This window comes from Dipodomys merriami, unplaced genomic scaffold (assembly GCF_024711535.1).
Source record: "Dipodomys merriami isolate MVZ:Mamm:240054 unplaced genomic scaffold, mDipMer1.0.p SCAF_13, whole genome shotgun sequence".
Lineage (NCBI taxonomy): Eukaryota > Metazoa > Chordata > Mammalia > Rodentia > Heteromyidae > Dipodomys > Dipodomys merriami.
The window spans coordinates 16,098,112-16,123,985 of record NW_027202604.1 but is presented as its reverse complement, the minus strand read 5'-3'; the positions used below and the strand labels follow the sequence as shown (position 1 = coordinate 16,123,985).

The following is a 25,874-nucleotide window of genomic DNA, read 5'->3' as shown; positions in this document are numbered from 1 at the left end:
TGCCATTTTCCTAATGATGTTGTGTTTTAAACATTAGTTTATATTCTTAGAGTAGAACATCTTGCTAGAACTGTGTGTTAGTACTTCTAAAATTTTGAGATTTAAACATTTTACAGAATTTGTAGTAGCTACTGTGGGTCATATGCTAACTCTGGATTTTAAGTTATTTTATTGTGAAATGTTACTATTCAACTGAATTGAATATACATGAACATATTCACATCATTTGTAATCCACACAGCAATTATTCACAGAAGGCTAAAAGTGAGACACTATAGCTGTACAGCTCTACTCAGGAGACTGAGAGCTGAGGATCAAGGTTCAAAGCCAGTCTGGGCAGGAAAGTTTGAGCCGTTAGCTCCAGTTAACCACCAAAAAGCCAGAAATGGAGCTGTGGCTCAAGTGGTAGAGCTCTAGCCTTGAACAGAGAAGCTAAGGGACAGTGCTTGGCCCTGAGTTTAAGTCCCAAGACCGTGTGCACACACACACCCACCCACACACCCCAAAAATAACTTTTACAATTACATTATAATTTTTTTAGTTTTTAGGGGTATAAGTAGTAATAGGCATTATAGACAAATACTATCAAAGGAAAATGAAAGTTCTTCAAGACACTTATGATTATATTATCATAAATTCACCCTACATTTAGTTGATATGTAATTACTAAATTCAGTGTAATTTATATGTGTGTTAGAGATATTCAAAGTATATTCTCTTAAGTATTCATTCTCAGGCCTTATTACCTGGAAATCATATTGAGGTCTTCATCTCTTGTGGTTCATATTAGCTCACTTTTTTCTTAAAAAGGCCACTTTTTTTTCTTTTAAATCCATCTGTTATTTTAGCTCTTAAAAATAGCTTCTTCATCATTGCTTAATCTACTTTGGTTTGCTGGTATGATACTAACACCTGGCACTGTTTTTAACCTTGCACATTTGCTTTCATAATAAACTATCACTTGGAATTTGATCTCTCTCAGGTTACAAAATCATCCCCTTACTAATTTAGAATTGTGTATTTTTTCCTAAAAACAGGTATTTTAGCATCCCCACAGTCTGCTCCTGGAAACTTGGACAATAGTAAAACTGGAGAGATGAAAGGTAATGGAAGTGGAGGAAGCAGAGAAAACAGTACTGTTGACTTCAGCAAGGTAAATTCTGTCATTTAACTATACATTTTAATAATCATTCTTACTGAGAATATAGCAATTTGTACTTCTTTTTAACATTGTAATATTGACTGACCGGTGCTTCTACACCTGAGTGTGGAGAAACAGTCCAAAGTATCTGAATAGCTATATATTTATTTATAGTAATTCTGAAAAAAAAGAATATAAATAATATGGTACATTTTGACCTACGTTGTTCTGGAGCTACCTACACTAAGAAGCTTAATTCTTGGAAAGCTATGATAGCACCAGTGTTCATCTCTTCCTGAGTTATACTTCAATCTCAGAATTTCTGTTTCAGGGTATTAGTAATTTCTAGAATGCCATGTGGAAACATGTCTGTGCTTGTAAAGACATAGGTTAAAAAACTAAAATTACTGCAACTTGATTTTCAAGAAGTTTGTTCAGTATTTTGTTGAAATGAAAAGAAACATTTCTAAGAAGTGATTAAAAAAAACTAAGTTCAAATTACAGTTTAAAGTATATATGAGTACTTCTTATTAGCAATTAGTATATTGTGTGTAGCTATTGATGTTCTTAAATACAATTTGTTACAGGATATTCTTTCTTTTTTTTTTCTAACATTTTTGAATCAGATGTAAGGATTAGCATTTAATGTTATATGTCAAGCAAAATTTAGCTTTTTAAACCTTTTACACACTGCCTGCAAAGTGTATGTCTTACTTTACAGAAAGGAAATTTGAATGCTTTGTATTATACTTTGCTAAGCATCAAACCCTACAGTTGTAGAAAGCTTTGCATTATGGATATTAGCTATTTAGAAATACTGTTATACTTTTAATTCTTCTAATTTGATCTTATTTTAATAGTGCTATATTCCTTCAGATCAGTAAAAGGTGTTCATGACTAAATAGTTTATTCTTGATAAATGAATAAATCGTTGTAATTTACATTATAGATCTCCTGTAAACATGGCAGTTGCCGTTGATTTTTGTTCCTCTGTCACAGTTTTACTTTTTTTTACTTGGCCTATCCTTGTGTACACCTCCCTGTCTCCTGTTGGGCAGGAGTCTGCCTCCTGGCACTGTAGTTGTGGCACACTGGGTGTGGGACTCAAGAGGCCCGCTGTAAGTGCTGGTTTTATTTTTAATAGATAGCCCTGTAAGTGGTTGTTTAGTGACTTGTGTGAAACTGTATAAATGAAGATGTCATGTTTTTGTAACCTCTTCCCTTGTAATTATACACAGACAACTAAATTCTACTTACGACAGCGCATATCTGAACCAATAAGATTGATACATTTTGGTCATAAATAACAATTTTTTCCCACTTAATGAAAATACTGGGGTGTTTTATAGTTCTTTTTTAAATAAAAGGGGTTTATAAAAACAAAACTGATTCACGTCTAAGATTAAATAATAAAAAATCATGAAATGAATGTGTTCTAGTACTGTGTATAATTTCATGAACCATTGTTAGTCTGTGAATTATATGTTCTTAATTTTAATGAGTAGTAGTACTATATATATTAAAAACGTTGCAAATGTGTGCTTAATAATTTAGATTTCTGTAGTAATAAAGACCATGATAGGACTTTAGTATTCATAAATGAATTCTGTTTGCATTCTTTGTATTGTCTACCCAGTCATTATATTTGTGAGAATTTTGGTATTTAGACACCCTATAGATAGCAAGTTTTGTTTGGCAAATAGTCATCTTAAAAAGCATTTCTTTCCTGTTTCCCTCTAAATAGTTTTATGTTGCCATGCAGACTTCATTTTAAATTATTACTCATTTGGCAACAGGTTGACATGAATTTCATGAGGAAAATTCCTTCTGGAGCAGAGGCATCTAATGTTCTGGTGGGAGAAGTAGACTTTTTGGAAAGACCTATAATTGCGTTTGTGAGACTGGCTCCTGCTGTCCTTCTCTCAGGGTTGACTGAGGTCCCTGTTCCTACGAGGTATCCCTTTCGATTAACATTCTCTTGGCATGTTCAAACTTAAAAAAAAGTTTTATCCACTGAGTGAACAGGCATCTTCATGTAATTAAAAACTCTTAATTGTCAATGTTTAGTCGTTGTGCTAAAATAAAATTCATTGATTATTAGAGCATATATTGTCTTTAATCCTCAGACTAAAATATAAAATAAGATGTTGAAAAGAAGTTTTGTACTTACACCTTTTAAGAAGTTTGGTATTTAGGAGCTTTTGTTTTAGTTAATTTTTATTTCTTAATTTGTTTTTCTACTGGGGATTGGAACCCAGGGCCTTGTTTCTTCCCAGCCCCCCTCGCTTGAGACATCCTTTCTAATGAAATATGCAAGTACTGGAGTCAGAAAATGCGATTTCTTTCTGCCCCTAGTTTGTGCCGTGTAGTACTAGAGTCATATCTCACTTAAATTTTTTAAGCTTCATTTGTAAAATAAAAATATCTCATAAGACTGAATGTAATAACTCCTTTGAGTTGGACAAAGTGCTTTGTTCTTGCCTGATGATGAAAATTTTCTGTTCAGTGTACATTGTAAGTGAAAGTTAAGTTGGGGATATTTTCCCAGAACAATAACTTTCCCTGAGAATTATTAGCAAGTCATGAGGTGAAAAGTAGCCACAGAGGAGCAGTTCTAGTTTGTTAGCATTAGGAGATTACTTATGAATGAGACATTTTTAAAATTCAAAGTAACTATACTAATTATCAGAAGCAGGGCTGGGAAGGGGGCTCAGCGGTAGTGCTTGCCTTACATGTATGAGGCCCTGGGTTTGATTCCTCAGCACCACACAAGCAGAAAAAGAAGTGGCACTGTGGCTCAAGTGGCAGAGCGCTAGCCTTGAGTTGAAGAGTGAGGGACAGCACCCAGACCCAGAGTTCAGGCCCCATGACCAACCAAAAAAAATAAATAAAGAATTATCAGGAGCTTACTAGATACATACTTAATTTTAATTTGCTTTACATTTTAATTAACTATGTAGTTTGAGATAAGTACAAAAAATAGTTAAATTGCTTCATATCTAAAGTCTCTGAAAGTCAGATATTTTAGATTTGGATAAATCTGAATACTAATATATTACTACAGTGTTAATAGCAACATAGCCAAGCACAGATTTAAATACTCTTAGTTCTTAACATCTGAGAGCTTTGATATTAAATATAGTTAGAAATAAAAATCTTACTTTTATCCAGAACGATCATTTGAAGGATTTCAGATTTTTTGTATGCATTATGTTTATCTAATTTAATAGACATTACATTTAAGAATTTAATGAGATAATTATTTTCTTTACTCTGTTATTTCTTTGGGGGTCAGCTTAGATCAGATTTATTTGTTTAATCAAAAGATCTAGAAGATTGGGAACTTTTAAGATGTAAGATGATAACTTTGTAGGAAGTTAACTGGGAATGCCTTTCTTAGTTTTGTATTCTTTGCATCTGAATAGACTTGCTTTTGTTTCTGGTTTTATATTCACTTTGTATTTAAAAATGATTGCCTAAACTTGTGTGTGGATGTTTATTTTTATATTTATGTGTTTTAATCTTTCCGTAGGTTTTTGTTTCTGTTATTGGGTCCAGCAGGCAAGGCTCCACAGTATCATGAAATTGGCAGATCAATAGCTACTCTGATGACAGATGAGGTAATTAAAATACACTAAAATCCCTTGGAGGTGGGGCAGTAAAATTGTAGTTCTCTTTGCATTCAGAGCTGAAGCTTAAATTATGGTTGGTGTTCTGTACTGTTTGATTTCATATCTACTTTTCAAACACTTGTCTTGGTTATAGTCTTTTAGACCTATTCCTTAGGTTTTAAAATTGGTACATTTTAAATTTTAAATCTTTTTTTAACATTTGAGATGGTTAACCATGTAGAATTAATTTTTTTTTCTATGCTAGATTTCAGGATGTTGCTTCTTTTGACTTTCCTTAGAAGTTTTGCTATTTCTCTTTTCTCTTTCACATTTTGGCACCTCATATTTGACCTTGGTTAACATAGTGGTGAGAACTTTCTTCATAGAGAGACTTGTCAGGTTCTTGCCAGGCATTTCCTCCATATCCTTTGGCTATCTGGACCTGTCCGTCCGTCCGTCCGTCCTTCCTTCCTTCCTTCCTTCCTTCCTTCCTTCCTTCCTTCCTTCCTTCCTTCCTTCCTTCCTTCCTTCCTTCTGTCCTTCCTTCCTTCCGTCCTTCCGTCCTTCCGTCCTTTCTTTTTTGGTCCAGTTGTGGGGCCTGAACTCTGGGCCTGGGCTCTGTCCCTCAGCTCTTTAGCTCAAGGCTAGCACTCTACCACTTGAGCCACAGCGCCACTCCCGGCTTTTTTCTTTTTGCTTATGTGGTGCTGAGGAATCGAACCCAGGGCCTCATGCATGCAAGGCAAGCGCTCTACCACTGAGCCACCTTCCCAGCCCCTTGTTTCTTTTTTTTGATTAGTCATGGGGCTTGAACTCTGGGCCTGGGTGTTGTCTCTGAGCTCTTCAGCTTAAGGCGAGTGCTCTACCACTTGAGCCACAGCACCATTTCTGATTTTTTTTTCTGGTGGTTAATTTGGAGATAGGAGTCTCACGGACTTTCCTGCCTGGGCTGGCTTTGAATGATCCTCAGATCTCAGCCTCCTGAGTAGCTAGGATTCCAGGCGTGAGCCACTGACGCCCAGCTAGGACCTCATTTCTTTATCTTGTCTCAACTGTCCATCAGCAGATGATGAGGCTTTTAGCTCTTCAGTGTGTTTCATATTAATCTCTTAATCTTTTTATCTACATTGCCATTTCTGGCTCTCTTTTCCTCTATTTGGTTGTTCAGGTGGCTTTTATTATTGTCTTCCAGTTTTTTCCCTCTATACTGACAATAAACCTGTGTTTTCAAGGTATTCAAAAACACCAATGGCTTCCTGTTTTTTTAAATTTAAATTTAAATTCTGCTGTTGTCAGTAGAAGTCTTGCCTGGGCTAGCCTTTGATAGTTGTAAATCTTGAACCATGATTTTCCTTCACACTACAGCTTCCTTTCTGAAAGTTCCTCAGATGTGTGATGCTCATTTCTGCACCTCTCCACTGCACATTGGCAAATGATAGTCCTTCTACTAAAGCACAGCCCTACCATATCTATCTTACTCCCCTCCCCCTCAGCCCTCTTCAACCCCAGTTTTGTTTAGATTTCCTCCTCTACAGTATTGCTTCTTTTAAGAGATGTTCCTTTGGCAGCCTCCTTCTTCTATATCATTACCTGAAGTTTGTGTGTGTGTGTGTGTGCGCGTGTTTTCGTTGTTGGTAGTGGTGATGATAGTCATGGGGCTTGAACTCAGAGCCTGGATGTTGTCCCTGAGCTCTTCTGCACTCTACCACTTTGGGCTCTACTGCCAATTTTTGAGTGGTTAATTGGAGATAAGAGTCTCATGGGGACTTTTCTGTCCAAACTGGCTTTGAACCACAGTCCTCAGATCTCAGCCTCCTGAGTGTCTAGGATTATAGTCATGAGCCACTGGCACCCAGGACCTGAAGTTTTTATTTAGTAACTTGTTTATCTTTCTCCCTTGCAAACAAGATTCTTCTGTACAAGGATCTTGCCTTAACCTATTTCCATTGCTTTTGTCTACAATGCTTAGAATTGTTCCTAGTTAGTAGAAGGTAGTCAGTGGTCATTATTAAATATTAAATCACTAATAAATTAAATAAAATTGCATACTTATGATTATTTTCATAGCATAAATAGCATTTTAAATATCAAAGCTATAGAATGACATGAAAGGTTTGTGGGTTTTTTTGGGGGGAGGGGGGTGTTGTTTCTGAACCGGATCTTGAACTCAGGGCCTCCAGTTTTTTCAGCTCATGGCTAGCATTCTACCACTCAAGCTATACCTCCAGCTTTTGTAGGTTAATTGGAGATGAATCTAGGATTTATCTGCCCAGGTTAGCTTCAAATCATCATCCATGTATCTCAGCCTCCTGAATAGCTAGAATTACAGGCCACTGGTACCCAGCTATCCCATGATATTTTATTCAGTAACAAATTATTTCCTGTGAAGAACTTTTTAAAATTGTTACGGTTCTTTGTTTGCAGTTGCTTATTTGAGGGGGAGGGAGAGTGGGGACTGAATTCAGAGCTCTTGAGCTTGCTAGGTAAGTGCTTTATCACGTGAAGCATACCCAAGTTTTAATTTAGTTTTTGTTACTAATTTATCTGATGGTGCTAATAGTACCCAGCTGATAGGGTTACTTTTTATAGTTTTCTCAGGATGAAGTGAATACCTGCACTTATTTATTTACCTTTATAATGCCCTTATTTATATAAAATGAATTTACAATATAATTATATACTTACGTTACATTTTTTTTCTTTATAGATTTTTCATGATGTAGCTTATAAAGCAAAAGACAGAAATGATCTCTTATCTGGAATTGATGAATTTTTAGATCAAGTAACTGTCCTGCCCCCAGGAGAATGGGATCCTTCCATACGCATTGAGCCACCGAAAAGTGTTCCTTCTCAGGTGAGAATGAGAGCTGTACTCTGAGTTTAGGAAATCAGACAGCAACTTGGGGAGCAGCTCAGCATATTATTCCCCGTTCCATCCAAGTTTTACATTTCCTTGAAAAGAGTTGTGCAACTTTGTGTGTGTGATCACCTCATCTTTAATATTGTTTAGATAATGGGCAAATTATCTGACCTGCTTTTGAAATGGCACCTTTTAAGTTATATTTCAGACTACCATTTTAAAAAACATGTTTTATTTTCTACCTCAGATTCTCCCCCCCCCCCCCCCCCGTTTGTTTGTTTGTTTTTTGGCACCAATACTGGGGCTTGAATTCAGAGGCTGGAGAATATTCCTTAGTGTTTTTTCTTGAGTGCCACTCTGCCACTTCAGCTACACAGCCATTTCTACTTTTTGATGGTTAATGGAGTCTTACATTCTTTTTTTCTGCCTGGCTTCAGACGATAATTAGTATTACAGTCATGAGCTATCAGCACTGGCTCTTTTTTTTTTCTTAAGTAAAATTTGTTTTTCAACAGTTTGTGGCTGAGATATCAGTTGGTATTTTTCTGTTTTTCTTAAATATCACTCCCACTGCCCCTTTTTCCCCCTTTTAAATATACCATATCACTCTTTTTCCCAGGTTGGCCATGAACCTGTAATCTTCCTGCCTTAGGCGGGGATTATAGGAATGTATCATCATTCCTGCCTTTGTGATTATTTCTTGTTAATGTCTTACGTAGTAGTAATATGTAATCCTTTCCATTGCTTTTGTTTTTTTTTTTTTAAAGATTCTGTAATTTTTTCTTTCTCCTTTGTTCCAATATATTATTTTACTTTGGTCATTTTCAAACTGTAATGTTATATTTATAGGTGAGTCTTGTACATGTAAACCGTGTGGTATAAGTTTGAAGTTCTGCCAGAACCTTTGACTTCAATGGCTTTCTTTTGTCTGTGTTTGCTTCCTTCTTCTTTTCCTCTTTTCCTTTCCTTTTTCCCCTTGCTATTTGTGTACACATGTGCTCTCTGTCTATATATGAAGGGGGAAGATCTGTATGTGCTTGCAAGCTGCGTGCGTGCGTGCGTGCGTGCGTGCGTGCGTGTGTGTGTGTGTTGGGGTTTGACCTCAAGGCTTGGGCACTATCCTTAGCTTTTTTGCTCAATATTTATGTTCTACCACTTGAGCCATAGCTCTATTTCTGGCTTTTTGGTGGTTATTGGAGGTAAGAGTCTCAGGACTTTTCTTGTCAAGGGTGGCTTTGAACCTCCATCCTCAGATCTCAGCTTCCTGAGTAACTAGGATTACAGGTGTAAACCACTTGGTGCCCAGTGGGAAAATTGATTTTTATGAAAACATATTTAAGAAATAACTCATGCTACTTCTTCAAGGGAAAATTAAAGAAAATTTACACTTAAAAAATAAATATAAAATATGTTTTCCAATAGTTAACATGAATAGTGCATAAAACTTTTTGGCCAAAGATAAGCTTGTTTGAAGGATTTTTATATTGTAACTTTCAGAGTAGTTACTTGAGATGGTATGTATGAATGTTTTATAGTATATTAATGTCACCAGATGCAAACTTTTCACCATAAATTTCAAGTGGCATAGAAATGAATGTTAGATTCTACTATTAGGTGTAGTTTATTTTTAAAAGGATGTTTATGGGGCACTGGTAGTTCATGCTTGTATTCCTAGCGGTCAGGAATCAGTTCTGAGGATCCAAGTGCAAAGCCATTCTGGACAGACATACCTGAGAGACTCATACCTCTAATTAACTACCAAAAAGGCACAAGATGATGTATGGCTCCAATGGTGGAGTGCCAGCCTTAAGTGAAAAATCCAAACTGGTATGTGTGGCCCTGAGATCAAGCCCAGAACTGGCACAAAAAGTAAATAAAAAAGAAGGTTTACGTTAAAAAGCATTTTTTTTTCTTGAACTACGGATGAACTGTTATAATTCAAATGAGGGGATGTTCCTTCTAAGAGACCATCACACTTCTAAAAAATAAAATTCTGAAGATGTGTTTTGTGAAATTCAGGAAAAGAGAAAGATTCCTGTGTTTGCTGAATCTGCACCCATGTCTGGTGAGAGTCCTAAGGAGGCTGCACATCATGCTGGGCCTGAGCTTCAGAGGACTGGACGGTGGGTACAAACTTTCTGGGACTGGGGGTTGACTTGATGAAAAAGGCACTAGCTTTCTTTTTTCTTCCCAAGCATTTAGAAACTAATCTTGTACAGTGTTTCTTTCATTTTTTTAAAAAGCCTTATAAGGTGTGAAATTAAGGAAAATTTGTTTCCATTTAAAAGTAATACTATGTACCAAGCTTTTTTGTGCTCAGAAATTATTATTACATAGTGTATAGGTTATTTTCATAATCTTGACTGAAGGTTTTAAACCATATTGAGTTAGAGAATTATGGGAAGAAAGAGAACCTATCATAAGTGATATTTGTGCATAGCTATAATACACTCTATGAGCCTTATACTAGGAGATAATCTAGAATTGGACAAGCATGGTTGTACATACCCCTTTCCCCTGCCCCCCAACACATTGTAAGATCTCTGGAAACCTTTTTAGAAAAATTAAAAAGTTATTAATTGGTTTAAAGAATAGAATCATTGTTAGATGTAACATTAAAATATGTTTAAATGTTTTGTAGAATAGATACGTTTTCCAGTGTTGACAACTGTAGGAAAGCATTTGGCTGTTGATTCTGTATTGTCTACTAGTGGTCAATGTGGAACTAAAAGATCTTGAATATTAAATCTTTGTTTATTAAACAAATATATCTTACATAGGCATACCATTAGGAATTTTGATAATGTACATACAGGGTACTCTAGCTAAGAAAAACAACACCTGTCATACTGTGAAATGCCTAACAAAATTCATTGGCTTTTGAAATGTGTTAGTCTCTATGAGTAAATTTCCATCCCCATGCAAAATAGTACTGGTCTCCTATTAGCTGTTACTGTTTCTTTGAAGTTTAAAAGGAGATGGATGGGGTTAGTCATTGAATAGTGCTCAGTTAGATGTCCACTGAATTCTTAGTCTTTATAAGCCTTCTGTGTGAAGTCATTACTTACTGATTTGATGGCATAGACTCATTTTCTAGATTATCATCTTATTTGATTAAAAGTTGATTCCCCTTGCTGTCAGATGCTGTATGGAATAATTTCTACCTGTTAGTATGTTAAGATTTCAGTGTTAGATTTTTTTTTAAGGAATGTAAAGTTTGGATCATTGAAAGCATAATTTGTTTATTTTCTTGATGTTTGAATGATTGCCTGTTTTATGAGTTATAAAGCTTTTTTGAGTTATCAATTCAGTCACCAGTGTTTGCCCAGTGTTTCCTAAAAACGCAGGCAGTGTTCCCTAGACATTGGAAATTTGACAGTGAAGAACAAAAGTCCCTGACCTCATAGAGCTTATATTTTATTGGAATGTTTTCAAGTTAGTTGTATCCAAAAGTCTGGTTTTTTAAATTTTTTAAAATATTTTTTAAAAATTGAAATAATATGGCTTTGATGGCGTACCATAAATACTTTTAATTTCATAATTTTATTAATATATTGGTTTGACTTAGTATCCATTAAACTCAATATACTGAACTTAAGGTTTTTTTCATTTTACTTATATTTTCATATAAATAAGTCATTGATATTATTACTAAAATTACCATTTAATTAACTACATGTACAACTGAGCAATACTACATTCATAGGAAGGGGAATTTAGATTATAATTGCCTTTTTGTGTTTCTATCACCGTTAAGATTTATATTGCAGGCTTTAATGAATAGAATTGCTTAAATAGGTGGTTAGGTTTTTGTTTGTTGTACGTTTTCTTGAACATTTATGTACAAAATTATGTTTATTCATAAAATAATTTACTTGCGCTCTTGAGAATATAGTCCATAAACTAATGTGTATGTTTCTTATAACTTAATGAGGTCTATCTTTCCTGTCATCAGTAGATTAGATTCAATGACTAGATTCAATGAGTGTATCTTCTATAATCTATACCATGATTTGAATTGGATTTTAATTTTTGTTAAATAATAGGCACCTGCAGTTTTATGTAGCGATAGTTTTAGTTTGAACGAGCTAGAATCCTCTAGTGTACAGTTTGACAAGTTTCATCTCACCTATTTAGGCTTTTTGGTGGTTTGATACTTGACATCAAAAGGAAAGCACCTTTTTTCTTGAGTGACTTCAAGGATGCATTAAGTCTGCAGTGCCTGGCCTCGATTCTTTTCCTATACTGTGCCTGTATGTCTCCTGTAATCACTTTTGGAGGGCTGCTTGGAGAAGCTACAGAAAACAGAATAGTGAGTACAAAGATTGGTAGTGGCCAGGCTCTTAGCTCTTCAGAGGCAAGTGTCTGTGTGCATTTGTCTCACCATTCATATTCTATTTAAAGAATCTATCCACAGCATGATAAACCTGTCCCAAAGCAGACTTTCCCCAAAGGTAATTGCTGTGGAAAACATGGGGAAGCCATTTGAACAGGAGAAGATGCACAGTTGAGGTAAAATAAATATATAAGTAAAAAGTTTATCCTGCTTTGCTGGATGGAATGGTTTTACAATTGAGTAAAAGGCTTTCATTGTCTTCTGGGGGTGGGTAGATTTTTGGGGAGACCAACCAAACTGACTCTGTGGGAGGGGGTTGTGGGATGGATTTGTCGATGGGGCTACTTCATCTTGTAATGTACTTTAGGATTAGAGTCATGATTAATATTTCATCAGCCCTGGCTTGGTAGGCAGACTAGACTATTTGGAGGAATAGAACAAAATTATATAGAGATGATGGATTTTTGAAGTGACATTTACTTGCATTGCATTGTTTAAATCTGAATGTAGCCAAAGCCTTTATTTAGAAAATGTAATTGAATATTGCCTCCATCTTTGATGTGGCTGTGCAAGTTTTTCTGTACTTGATAATACCATATTAAGAACTATGTATGCAGTGCTTTGTAAAGGCATTGTGTTTTGGGAGGGGAGGGCTGTTATAGGTATTTAAATGGTCTTTAAGAGAGATGATTTATAATTCTTAAGTTCACAAGTCTTATTAAATGACATATACTCTTTAAGGAAAATTTGTAATTTTATAGATAAAAGGTTAAAAATAGGCAAAAACTAAGTAATGATAATTATTTAATTAAGGTATTTATGTCTTAAACATGAGATATGCCTAACAACTGAAATTTTCTTTCAACTCTCAAATTTCCATTATTCAGATTGTTTTTTCACTTAATTCCTTATTAACTGTATCACATATACTTACTTTTAGTTCATATGGCTGCTTTAAATGCTGTCAAAAATAGCACCTGTAACTGCTGGTCCTTGTGGAAATGTGTTTCACCTGTCCTGTTGTGGAATTACTGCTGCTTTGTTTCTGGTCTGTCACTCAGCACTGTCAGTCTCTGCTGTTTGATGCTGCATGAATGTAATGTGCTTTTACCAGAGGAGATAGGCAAGTGTGAGGATCACAGATCCTGCTCTGACTGAGAGATTGAATCATGCCACTGAATGCTTGGCCATGTGGGTTAGATGAGAAAAAGCTAAGGAATTGAAGCAATAGGAAAAGAAAGCAGGACTTTAAAGTAAAGGCAAATGGTGTGTTTCTTTCACTCATTTTGCTACAGCTTCAGGTAGACATTATTTTGGGGTGCAATTTCAGAGGATATAAATTGATAAAGAGAAAAAGATCCAAGATTGTTAATTTACAAGTAAGGATTTAAACTGAGACTAGATGAGGTTAACAAAGAAGGTGTTTATAGGAAGAAAATGAAGTGGGAGATTACCTATGAATGGAATGGCGAAGGAATAACCATTTTTTAAAAAGGACCTAAGCATATGTGCAGTCCAAATCCTAGAAGAGTAATAAAAGTAGTATACTTTTGTGAAAACCATATGGAGGTTTTGAGGAGGAGAAATGGCTGTGTTCAAGAGTAGTACGTGGTATACCTGAGAGCTGTGTGTGAGGATAGAACGTAGGACCTTCCCCCTGTGGAGAATTAACAGAAGTGGGATGTCCTTAGGAAGAAATAGCTTCCAGCTTGACAATAAACATAGAAGACATTACAGAAAGGTAGAGGTCTAGGTAAGGAGAAGTTTTGCTTCTGTAAACGGGCCAGTAGGGGAGTGACAGGCAGGTCTTACATGGCAATAATTGGTTTTCCAACTTGAGGTTGGGGTAGGAAAACCTTAACTTTGTGTCCATCTTCCCTTGTTAAAAATGCTTTATTTTATTATATTCCTTTTCAATTTCTTGCTTTCTTTCTGTGGGTATCTTTTGGATTCTTTTCATTTAAACTGATTGAATTTAGTCCCAAATACTGATATTCTAATAGAGTTAGGATTTTTATTATGGTGGTTTAACTAGTGTCTTCTGCAAATTTGTTTTTCCATGGGAAGAAAAGAAAGTTATTCCATATAACTAACATATATTATTATGGTTATGGATATTTTCTTCCATGTTATCGAAAGACAGATTTGCATGTGGGTTTTATCTTATTTTTATTCTAATAGTTAATTTATACTTTTATTCTCTACTAGTACTTTGTGATTATTACTTTGAAAAGATACTGTTAAGAGTTGACGATGAGAAAAGCTACTATCGTGTTCCAGGTGCCAAACACTATGCTGCTAGGTGTTTTCATAAACACTAGTTAAGTTCTTCTAGTTATCAGCACCTTCATGTGAAGGTGCAGAAGCTTAGACCTACAAAGGGTAAGATAGAGCCATGGTTTAACACTTGGTACCCAGTCCTCCACTTGAGCTCTGTCTTTAAGCTGCCTCTCATTTTAGGAATGGGATTTCTTAACAAGGTTTTTCTTCTTGCCTTTACCAAATCTGAACTTTTTCTTTCTAGATAGTATATTCCAGTTGTCTTTGATGTTTGTGAATGCTAAATCATTGTCCTTTCTCCTTGACATAGTTGTCATAGCATATCAACTACTGTTAACATCTAGTAACCTAATCAGGATAAAATGCTGGTGGTAGCTCAAAATTAGTGTATTAGCTCTGATGTCAAATATCTCTGAGTGTCTTTCTCTCTCTCTCTTTTTTTTTTTTTGACTAAGCTTTAATTATAAGATACTTACTGTTAATGACTATAGTGAATTTGTAGAATTTAAATTAAATTTTTTTTATTAGTTGACCAAGCCTAATTTAATAGATTAATTACCTGAAAATATATAGAAAGTTGCTCTTTAAAAGCCAGTTTAAGAAAGATAGGTTCATATGTTAATTTATTCTCTTCAAAAAAAAATTTAAAGTACCATATACATCATTTAATGTGGTGTTTTTTAAATTATTGTTTGTATTACTTGTATTTTGTCAATACTGGGGTTTGAAATCTGAGCCTTGCACTTGCTAGGTATTTCTTAAAATCAGTTATTCATAAAATATTAAAAATGTATATGCTTTTTATCTTGTTACAGATTTAAACATTAAAATAACCATAGATAAAGTTGAAGTCCTTGTGTATGTCTCTTTGCTTCTGTATCATAATGTCCAAGAAGAAAAATTTTCTCTAGATATTTAAAACTTATTTTAAATTTCTATCTATAAAACTTAGGGCTCAATGATATATTTATTTGTTTGATACTTTCAACTATTTGTGTAATACTTTTATTTTCCATGTGTCTTAGAAGTTTAGTAGGTTAGAGGTAAGTTTATGATGTGTTACTTCTATTCATTTCTTTTTTTTCTTAAACAGAGTGCAATAGAGTCTCTTTTGGGAGCATCATTAACTGGGATTGCTTATTCATTGTTTGCTGGGCAACCTCTAACAATACTGGGAAGCACAGGTCCAGTTCTAGTGTTTGAAAAAATCTTATATAACTTCTGCAAGTAAGTTATAGTTCTCTGCTCACTACATATGTTGTATATATGTACAATAGATATTTTTTGTATATTATATATAAATATGTTTATTAATTTAAGTGATATTGTATGTATTTGTTTTATCATCTTTGTTTATTGTTATATATGTTGTATATACTATATATACTTACATATAGTATATATCATATATTTAGTATATATAATATATATGTATAATACATATTTATTTTAAAGGTTTGCTCAGTGTTTTGGGGCCACTGTGTGGTTGTGCTAGCAAACTTAAACCAATAAGAAGGTTTTTGTCTGAACCCTGATTTGGTGATAATGTTGCTCTTATACAAGAAGTTTAGGAAGATGGATCTCAAAGGCCCAGGCAGACCCAGTCAGTCCTGTGGTATAGGTATAGGATTGACACAATCAGAGTGTCCCTGGCAAAGTTGGTCACAGTTTAGAAAGGATTAGTGCCCTATAGCTCACAGACTCCAAGGATAGCTAATGCTGTCCTGTCATGACATAAATGCATTTGAGCGTTTTAGACTTAAGCATCAAGCTGCTTATAAGTATTATTGATCTCTCTTCTAAGTTCTGATTTTGGTCTCACTAAAGCAGATTCTGATTCCAGTCTGTGTGCTTCGTAGACCAGTGAAATGGCCTGAAGTATAGAGAATGACTGTAAACATCTCTGAATAGTGGGGGAAAAAAAGCCCACAGAAACCTTAAAAAAAAAAAAAAAAAAGAATACACTTGCCTGTGGTGATAATGGTGGAGCGGTGGTGGTGATAGCAAGATAAGGGCAATATGGACACCTTCACTGTGGACCTGTGTGGCTGATTTCTGGATCTCCAAAGAACATTAAAAACACTACATGACTGATTTCTTAAATGAGATTTAGTGACTTTGAAATATTTATTTCTGAATAGGTTTTTCATTGTAAAATGAACATAAAAACCAGTCTCAGTTGAAGTGGAAAAGAAAACTTTATCTAGTCACTATTTTGTCATTCAGTACTTCAGTGTTTTTTAGGAATCATACATTTTTATGTTTGCATTGTTATGAAAATATTAGGTACATATACTCTTGCCCTTCTATATTGATCATGTCTACATTTTTCTCAACAGAGATTACCAACTTTGCTATCTAAATTTAAGAGTCAGTATTGGACTATGGACTTCCTTCTTGTGCATTGTTTTGGTTGCAACAGATGCCAGCAGCCTTGTGTGTTACATTACTCGATTTACAGAAGAGGCTTTCGCAGCTCTCATCTGCATCATATTCATCTATGAAGCTTTGGAGAAACTCTTTCATTTAGGAGAAATATATGCATTTAATATGAACAATAACCTAGATAAATTGACCACCTATTCGTGAGTTACTTTCTGTTTCTCAATACTAAAAAATACTAGAGGGAGAGGAGGTGTGGCTCAAGTAGTAGAGCCTAACTATGAGCAAGAAAGCTGATCCAAGAGCCCAAGTACTGGCACACGTGTGTACACACACACATGCACAAGCTGGGTACTGATAACTTGGATGAGTAGGTACTCAGGAGATTGAGATCTGAGGATTGTGGTTCAAAGCCATCAAGAGCAGAAAAATCCAAGTGACTCAAGGGTTTGAGTGCTAGCCTTGTACTAAAAATCCAACCGAGTGTTTTTTTGTTGTGCACCCCCCGCAACCTCCCAAAATTTGTCAGAGCCTAAGACAATGGGATTAAAAAAAATCTTATTTTGCAATAGGATGCTCCCTATCTCTAGCTATGACTCATTCTGCCATGTAACACCTGACATGTTTGTTTCAGATGAGATTTTGCCTAAGCACTAAGTAGACATTAACTTAGTTGACCAAGTTCATTTTTTTTTTTGTTCACCTGAAGTAACTTATCCATATGTGTGCTTTTAATCTTCTGCTTGAATTTAATTAGCTAGTCTAAAATTGTTTGGCAGTTAAAGCTACTATTTATTTTCTTTTTTCTTTTTTTTTTTTTTTTTTGGGTCCAGTCGTGGGGACTGAACTCTGGGCCTGGGCACTACCCCTCAGCTCTTCAGCTCAAGGTTAACGCTCTACCACTTGAGCCACAGTGCCATTTCCAGCTTTTTTCTTTTTGCTTATGTGGTGCTGAGGAATTGAACCCAGGGCCTCAGGCATGCAAGGCAAGTGCTCTACCACTGAGCCATCTTCCCAGCCCTTTACATTCTTCAATCGAATCCTAAAGGTTCTCCTCTCTCCTCTTCCCCCCCTCCCGCCCCGCCCCTGCTCTCTTCCCTTTCCCTCCTCCCCCTCTTTCTCTCTCTCTTCTCCCTTCCCCCCCTCTAACACTTCCCTCCTTTTTCTTCCTCTCTCCTTTTTCTTAATGCCCCATCCTGGGGCTTGAACTCAGGGCCTGGTGCTGCCCCTGAGCTCTTTCTTGCTCAAGGCTAGTGCTCTACCACTTTAGCTCCACTTCTGGCTTTTCTTTTTGGTGGCAGACTTTTCTGCCCATGCTGGATTTGAGTCATGAACCTCACATCTCAGCCACCTGAGTAGGATTATGAACATGAGCCACAAGTGTCCGGCTGGTAGATTTTTTTTTAATAAGGTAAAGATGCATATCTTGATTAATTTTTTAATAAAATATGGGATACTTCTGTTCTTCTCCTTGTTTTCTTTGCATACCCTTAATTTTGATGGGCAAAGGAGCCCAAAAATTCTTATGAAGCCTGACCTATTTGAAAATTTTAGAAACACTTTTTTGCTCTCTTATATGCTGTGTTGTTTACTCTTTACTTTTTCATTTTTTCCTTCTGTCATTACTTTATGGCTTTTATTGTCAGTGTGTCAGTGAGGTGCAGAGAAATGTTTCCTTCCTGTTAGTTGAGTAACTGCAAGTGAACAATCCTCTTGAATATCTAATCATTCTTGAGTATCTGTAGGCATTGAGTGCTGCTTAATTCTTGTCAGAGTGTGTGAGGGACCAAAGCTAGTAAATTACCTTAAAGAATAAATGTTAATGGCTAAGTGATAAGAGTGCTTGCAGCACAGTAGAGAGAGGGGGTGAGAAGGAGAAAGGGACCAATAAAGGGTGATGATGAGTAGTAGGGCTTGGCAGAGCACAAATAACAGTGTCCCTTTTTTCTTTTGACAGTCCTAAGTTTGAACTTAGGGCCCTCACACTTGCTAGACAAGTGTTCTACCTCTTGAGCCATCCCTTCACTGTGTTCTACTTTTAGGTTATTTATTTCAGATAAAGTCTTGCAGTTTGCCTAGGGCTGGCTTCAGACCACTAGCCTCCTACCTCTCATGTAGCTGAGATTAGAGAACCACATCGCTATACTTAGCTTATTTCTTAAAATTGGCTCTTACTAATTTTTTTTTTCCCTAGGCCTGGCCTCAATCAAACTATTCTTCTGAGTGGCATTGATTATTGCGATATGTCACGGTATCTGGCTGTAGTGAAACATTTACTGAGAAATATGTATATATTGTGGAGGAGATAGTAGAACCTCATATGGAGGCCAAGGAAAAGAGAGTTAATGCAAAGCAATCTTACTACACATAGTAGTATTTTATGATTTTAGTTTAGTGCCTGGAGTTTAATTTAGCTTTTCCCCTCCTGACTAGCATTCTACCATTTGAGTCATGCACTCTTATCTTTTTACTGGTTACTTAGAGATAAGAGTCTCACAGACTTATGGCCTGGGTGGCTTCAAAGCTCCATGCATGCATCTTAGCCTCCTGAGTAGCTAGGATTACAGGAATGAGTCACTGGTGCTTGGTGATATTTAAAGAGAATAATGTCCCTTTCAAGGAATATCTCTAATCAATTTTATTGACTAGATATTTTGCTGATATAAGTCCAAAACTATCACATTGTGCAATTGATTTAGCAAAATACATATATGCAATGTAGGAGTCTTCAGAATCCATCTTGTTCTCATTTCTTAGATGTGTATGTGCGGAGCCTCCTAACCCTAACAATGAAACTCTAGAGCAAAACAATGTAACAGCACTGAATATTTCCTGGGAAAACCTTACTGTTTCTGTGAGTATGTTAAAAAATAAAGAGTTCTTAAATTGTTTGGTTATACTTAACTTCCTTCCCAGTCAGTGAAGAGAGTGTATTTTCAGGATACAGTGTTTTAGCATAATAGCTCTGGTCATTTTTGTGTGTCATGTATTACAAGGCACAGGCAGAGAAAGAAGTTGGGAAAGGAGACAAAGTGGAGTACACTCAGAGCCTGTCAAAGCAACTCTGATTAAAGCACTAGAAAGAACAGAAAGGAAAGAAGACAGAGCACTTCTATGAATACCTACTGTGTGCTCAATACCATTGCTGACACTTGTATTCTGTTTGGAAATGTTATTCCTGTTCTTAAAAAAAACTCTGATGTATTGCTTATGAGTATACAAGCAGTGCAAGTGAAGTGGAAAACATGTAAAATGATGCTAATATCCAAGATCTCACGATAACTTCTTAAAAAAGAGTTTAACAATCTGAATGCTTCAGGGTTTTTCTGGGTTTGAGTTTTCTTTTACTTGTATTTTTTATAGAATTTTTATTATTTATTATTTATTTTTGTTGGTCATGGGGCCTGAACCTGGGTGCTGTCCCTCAGTTCTTCTGCTCAAGGCTAGCTCTCTACCATTTGAGCCACAGCACCCATTTCCGGCTTTTTCTGCTTAGGTGGTGCTAAGGAATCGAACCCAGGGCCTCATGCATGCAAGGCAAGCGCTCTACCACTGAGCTACCTTCCCAGCCCCTTTATAGTATTTTTAATAGTATTGTATAATTCCTTTCTCACTATAATTGATAGTTTACTCTTAACTGTAGAACAGTAGATATGTTTTCTTGATTTCCAAAAATGCCATGTTGGTAGGGGTATATTTGAGAGTCCATGTATGTGCTCGTAATGTGTCCAGCTAAGGAGCTGGAAACATCAATCCCTAACACTATTTAAAAAAGCAAAAGAAAAGGGAAAGACCAAGTAGTTTTTTTTTTTTTTTTAATTGTGAAAAATCTGTACAGAGGGGTTACAATTACATGGGCAAGATAATGAGTACATTTCTTTTTTTTTGGGGGGGAGTGTCTGGTTGTGGGGCCTGAACTCTGGGCCTGGGCGCTGTCCCTCAGCTCTTCAGCTCAAGGCTAGTGCTCTACCACTTGAGCCACAGTGCCACTTCCGGCTTTTTTCTTTTTGCTTATATGGTGCTGAGGAATCGAACCCAGGGCCTCGAGCATGCAAGGCAAGCGCTCTACCACTGAGCCACCTTCCCAGCCCCATGAGTACATTTCTTATCAAGCATTGTAGCCTCCTCCTTTGTTTCCCCTTCCCAGCCCACTCCATGCTTTTTAATCTCAAGGTTTCTAGTCACATGAGAACAGCTGACCATAGATGATTGTTATTACTAGTTGCAACTATTACTGTAGCTACCTCCTATTCTGCATCACACTTTGGGGCATGTTAGTAATTGTTGGCTTTTGTTTGAACCATTTGCTCAAAACTAAAGGAAATCTAGTAAAACTGTTTAGCTGGCAAGAATGCAGAGAAGACATTTCAGTTAATTCTTGTCGAAAGGCTTTCCCTACGGAGTCAGTAATTAGAGAAAGGAGTAACTTGTTTAAAGGCTCTGAACTCTGGGCCTGTTTTAAAGTTAATTGATGATACAGTACATACAATTGGTTTGGCATTGTCTTAGTAAAATATAAAATTTGGATCATAGAGTCAGTTAAGCTCCTAAGTAATTCAATGGATGTTTGAACATGTTCTGTATCTTCCCTATGATTTTTCCCCAGGAATGTAAGACATATCATGGAGTGTTTGTAGGATCAGCCTGTGGTCTTCATGGGCCTTATATTCCAGATGTGCTTTTCTGGTGTGTCATTTTATTTTTCACAACATTCTTTCTGTCTTCATTCCTCAAGCAATTCAAGACCATGCGTTATTTTCCTACTAAGGTAACTGGGATGGAATCTTGAAGTTAATTTTTTGTGTTTTGTCTTTTATTTAAGGGGGATACTTCATGTCAGATGGCTATAAATTGTTAGCTAGCCATTGGTGGCTCATACCTGTAATCCTAATTAGACAGCCGTGCAGGAAAGCCACTGAGACTCTTGCCTCCACAGCAAAAAGCTGTGGCTAAAGTGGCAGAACTCAGCCTTGAGCAAAAAGCTAAGGAACAGTGTGTGGCCCTGAGTTCAAGCCCCAGTACTGGCACCTCCAGAGGGGGGGAGAGGGAGAGGGAGAAGGTGGGAGAGAGCAAGAAAATAAATTATTTATCATGAAAAAGGATGTGGGCGTAACAAAGATAATGATACTTCCAGAAGGATCAATTAGTTGTGCTTTTTTTGGGGCTGGTTGTGGGGCCTGAACTATGGGCCTGGGCACTGTCCCTCAACTCTTCAGCTCAAGGCTAGTGCTCTACCACTTAAGCCACAGTGCTACTTCTGGCTTTTTTTGCTTATGTGGTGCTGAGGAATGGAACCCAGGGCCTCATGCATGCAAGGCAAGCACTCTACCACTGAGCCACCTTCCCAGTCCCTGTGCTTGTTATGTTTTGAGAAATAATTGGATAGATTAGGTACAAGTATAACATTGTTAGTAATTATGCTTTTCTTACTCTTTAGTGATCTGTATTTTGTCTGTGAGAGCTAATGAATTACTTAGGAAAAGAACTCAAAGCATTTTTTGTTTTATTAACATCATCCACTTAAACATAGGTGCGGTCGACAATCAGTGACTTTGCTGTATTTCTCACAATAGTAATAATGGTCGCAATTGACTACCTTGTAGGAATTCCATCTCCTAAACTTCATGTTCCTGAGAAATTTCAGGTAAGCATTGACCATAAGGCTGTTTGTTACCTGGGAATATCAAACTATTTTAAAGTGAGATACTGCTTTGTGAAGACCTGATGCTCTGGAAGGAAAAATTATATGTGTTTCTTACATTTAAAAAATATGATTATAAAGTACCAAGGCTAGTCCATCAGATTAGATGAAAACTGCTGTGGCTAAATGTTGGGATTTAAAGAGTGGGCTTTGTACTCCTACCTAGAATTCTTGTGCTTTCCAGGGTACTTTTTTTTTGCTGCTTTTTAAATGGCTTTTATTCTTTTTTTTTTTTTTTAATGTTTTTTTATTGTTAAAAAATAGTATACAGAGGGGTTACAGTTACATGAGTAAGGTAATGAGTACATTTCTTATCGAGCATTGTTACCTCCTCCTTTGTTTTTCCCTTACCATCCCTTCCTTCCCCAACTCCCCCTTCCCCCCACAAGTTATAAAGTTCCTTTTCAACATACTGTCTTGTACATGTCATTGTTACAATAGATCAACCTGTATCCTTGTTTCAGCATTTTATTATTTCCCTTCCCCTCCCCAAATTAGAAAGATGTATATACAAGATCACACTGATGGCATCAAATGCAGTGAAAGGGTTATATCGTGGAGGAAGAGCATACAAGAGAAACAAACAAAAAAATCACATAGTACATTTTAGATACATTAAAAAACAATAGCAAGAAAGAAAAAGCAAGTTGTGTCCCTAAATTTTGGGGTTCATTTTACTTAACATCATCTTATATGGTCATATGTACATAGCTTTTGACCTTTTCTGCTTGTCCTAAACTTATACAAGTTATTGCAAATAAGGGAAACCATGGGACCTATGTTTCTTTGGGCCTGGCTTACTTCACTTAATAATTAATATTTTTTTCCAAGTCTTTCTATTTTCTAACAAATGTGGCAATGTCATTCTTTCTGATGGAGGCATAGAATTCGTGTGTGTGTGTGTGTGTGTGTGTGTGTGTGTGTGTGTGTGTGTGTGTGTGTGTGTGTGTGTGTGTGTGTGTGCATAGAATTCGTGTGTGTGTGTGTGTGTGTGTGTGTGTGTGTGTGTGTGTGTGTGTGTGTGTGTGTGTGTGTCACATTTTCTTGATCCATTCATCTACTGAGGGGCATCTGGGTTGGTTCCAATATCTTAGCTATTGTAAATAATGCTGCAATAAACATAGTCATGCTGGTAGCTTTAGTATGGCCTTGTTTGTGATTGTTTGGGTAAATGTCCAAAAGTGGGATTGCTGGGTCATAGGGGAGCTCTCTGTGGAGTCCTTTGAGGAACCTCCATATTGCTTTATAAATAAGTAGCTCAGGCCAGGCAATGGCGGTACACGTCTGTATTCCCAGCACGTAAAGGGACGGAGGCAGTTGCATGATGAATTTGAGCTATGCAGTCAGTTCAAGGACCGCTTAAGCTACCTGTCTAGGCCCTGGTGATGTGGCTTAACAGCAGTATGTAAAAAAAGTATCTTCAACCTTAATTTGTGAGTATCTCTTGTTAAACTTGTAGAAAAATAGTTAAGTATGAAAGCTCCATTTAACATTTTCCAGCAGAATCAGGAGAAAATCAGATGTGCTTTTCAAGAAAAACGGTATTTAATCCAACCTCTATTCCAAAGCCTCCACTTATTGATAGATGAATTTATATTTAGTTGAATCTTGGTTAAATCTTTGCAGATCAGTTGTATGCTGATTTGGGGGGAAGGTTTGATTCAGTTTAAAAACAAGCTCTCAGATGTAGCTTCAATGAAAGAAAAATTAGATATGTCATGAATGCATAATATATATGTAGTTATTAGTCTTTCATCATTTAGCATCAGTTAGTTAGACCTTATAACTTGGGCACACAGATGATACATGGTACTATTCACAGTGGGGGGAAAAGTAAGCAAATGCATAAAAGAGAACTACTTAGAATGAACTTGGGTACCTCCTACTATTATTGAGGTGAGCTCACATCCTGCTGGCATCCATTTCAGCTCCTAGGACAATGGTCACCTGCTTGTGAGCTATGTGCCCCTTTAGCAGACTGCAGATCACTGACAGCTCACGGTTTTCACTGTATATAAAATAACCTTATTGATGAGGTTGTGACAGGTTATTAGTAGTTACATTTGGAAGGAGTCAAAAGTTATATCTTGTTTATTGGCTGCTGAGGAGTTAGAAGCCCCTTACCGCTTCTCCTCCACACATTGTTCAGGGGTTAGTTATTTGTATATTTTCTTTCTTGTCCTTGTTTTCTTCCATCTTCTCTGTTTATGACTGTATGTTGAAAGTGAAAGCACATTTTGATGCATGTCGTTGGTCATATAACTTTTACATTTAGTAAGTTATATGGTTTCTTTTAGAAGGGATGATTTAAAAAAATAGGAAGTGGATGGCTTAGATTTGGGGACATGGCTCAAGTTGGGGGTGCCTGTCTGGACTGTAATACTACCAGAAAAATAAAGTGGTGCAAAAGTTATCAGAAATAAGGAGTGTAATGAAGATTATATTAATCTGTTTTATTGTTTGTTAGAATACAGAAGATATTTAACCAGTAGCCTCCAAAGTAGAATGCATGCATGGGAAATAATCTGCCAACAATATTTAGAAAGTATTTGTGTTTTAAAATAAGAAAAATAAATTTCATCTTACAATACTGAAACTGCCTGATGAGGTGCCAGGTTTTTGCTAGTAGTGATTTTGGGGGAATAGAGTCCTGAACCCAGTTTTGATTGAGATTGAGTACTAGTATTTCCTGATCACTGGTGCATGGGAATTCTATTGCGGGGGTGGGGGGTGGGGGTGGGGTCTTGGTTAGTCCGCAAAGGAGATTGACTTTACCTTATGTAAAATATATTAGGACAGTGTTGAAATAACACTGTGGTTTGTTGTCTTGTTCCTGCTACCAAACACCACTATAACCCTTTGTTTTCAGTTCAGTGGTAGTTGAGATAGGGCTTAGCTTTCACACTACTGAAGTCATCTGATTGCCACTTGTTGGGACATTATGGCTGCATTGATCTGTCTGGGGTTTCAGCTCAGATGACTGAATGCTGGGATGTTAGTTGTTCTCTTCCTCTTCCTCATTCCCTTATATCTTGTCCTCTAGTTTCGTCTTGAATTTAGCAACATGGTTAAGTCCTTTCAGAGTTCCAGTTCTTGAGAACCTACATGGTTTGCTGAGGTTTATCTTGTGTGTTAAAGTTACTAGGTCTTCCCTGATTTAGGGGAAAGAGTGGACAGATCACAGGACCAGGGACGTGCTTGTAATGATGGAAGAGACTCCTGTGGGTATCTTTGTAAAGATCTGCCCTGTATCCCAAGACAGAATTCATTTATTTCCTATCCTTGAGGCCCAGTGTGCTGTGGAAATTTAGAAATGAAACTTGTTTTTCCTTTTTTTTTAACAGCCTACTAGTCCAGATAAAAGAGGCTGGATCATAAGCCCCATGGGGGATAATGATTGGTGGACCTTACTGATAGCTGCTATTCCAGCTCTGCTTTGTACCATTCTTATCTTTATGGATCAACAAATCACAGCTGTAATCATAAACAGAAAGGAACACAAATTGAAGGTAATGTAAAAACTTCCCTGCCAGTATTGTGATGTCTTCTAGAGTTTGAGATAT

The 25,874-nt window shown here is 36.5% G+C and overlaps 1 protein-coding gene across 10 annotated transcripts in view; it reads left to right on the top strand.

Moving 5' to 3' along the window:
- Positions 1-25,874, top strand: part of Slc4a7 (solute carrier family 4 member 7) — a 97,484-nt gene that overhangs the window by 54,593 nt on the left and 17,017 nt on the right. For 8 of the 10 annotated variants that reach the window (XM_070018731.1, XM_070018733.1, XM_070018730.1 and 5 more), the window contains 12 exons: positions 1,038-1,153; positions 2,938-3,095; positions 4,674-4,761; positions 7,460-7,606; positions 9,632-9,735; positions 11,750-11,924; positions 15,322-15,455; positions 16,568-16,813; positions 19,368-19,464; positions 21,217-21,378; positions 22,141-22,254; positions 25,656-25,820. In XM_070018731.1, coding sequence (XP_069874832.1) covers positions 1,038-1,153; positions 2,938-3,095; positions 4,674-4,761; positions 7,460-7,606; positions 9,632-9,735; positions 11,750-11,924; positions 15,322-15,455; positions 16,568-16,813; positions 19,368-19,464; positions 21,217-21,378; positions 22,141-22,254; positions 25,656-25,820 — 1,706 coding nt within the window. Of the gene's footprint in view, positions 1-1,037; positions 1,154-2,199; positions 2,260-2,937; positions 3,096-4,673; positions 4,762-7,459; positions 7,607-9,631; positions 9,736-11,749; positions 11,925-15,321; positions 15,456-16,567; positions 16,814-19,367; positions 19,465-21,216; positions 21,379-22,140; positions 22,255-25,655; positions 25,821-25,874 lie in introns of all 10 variants that reach the window. The other 2 variants (XM_070018728.1, XM_070018734.1) reach the window with 1 other exon arrangement.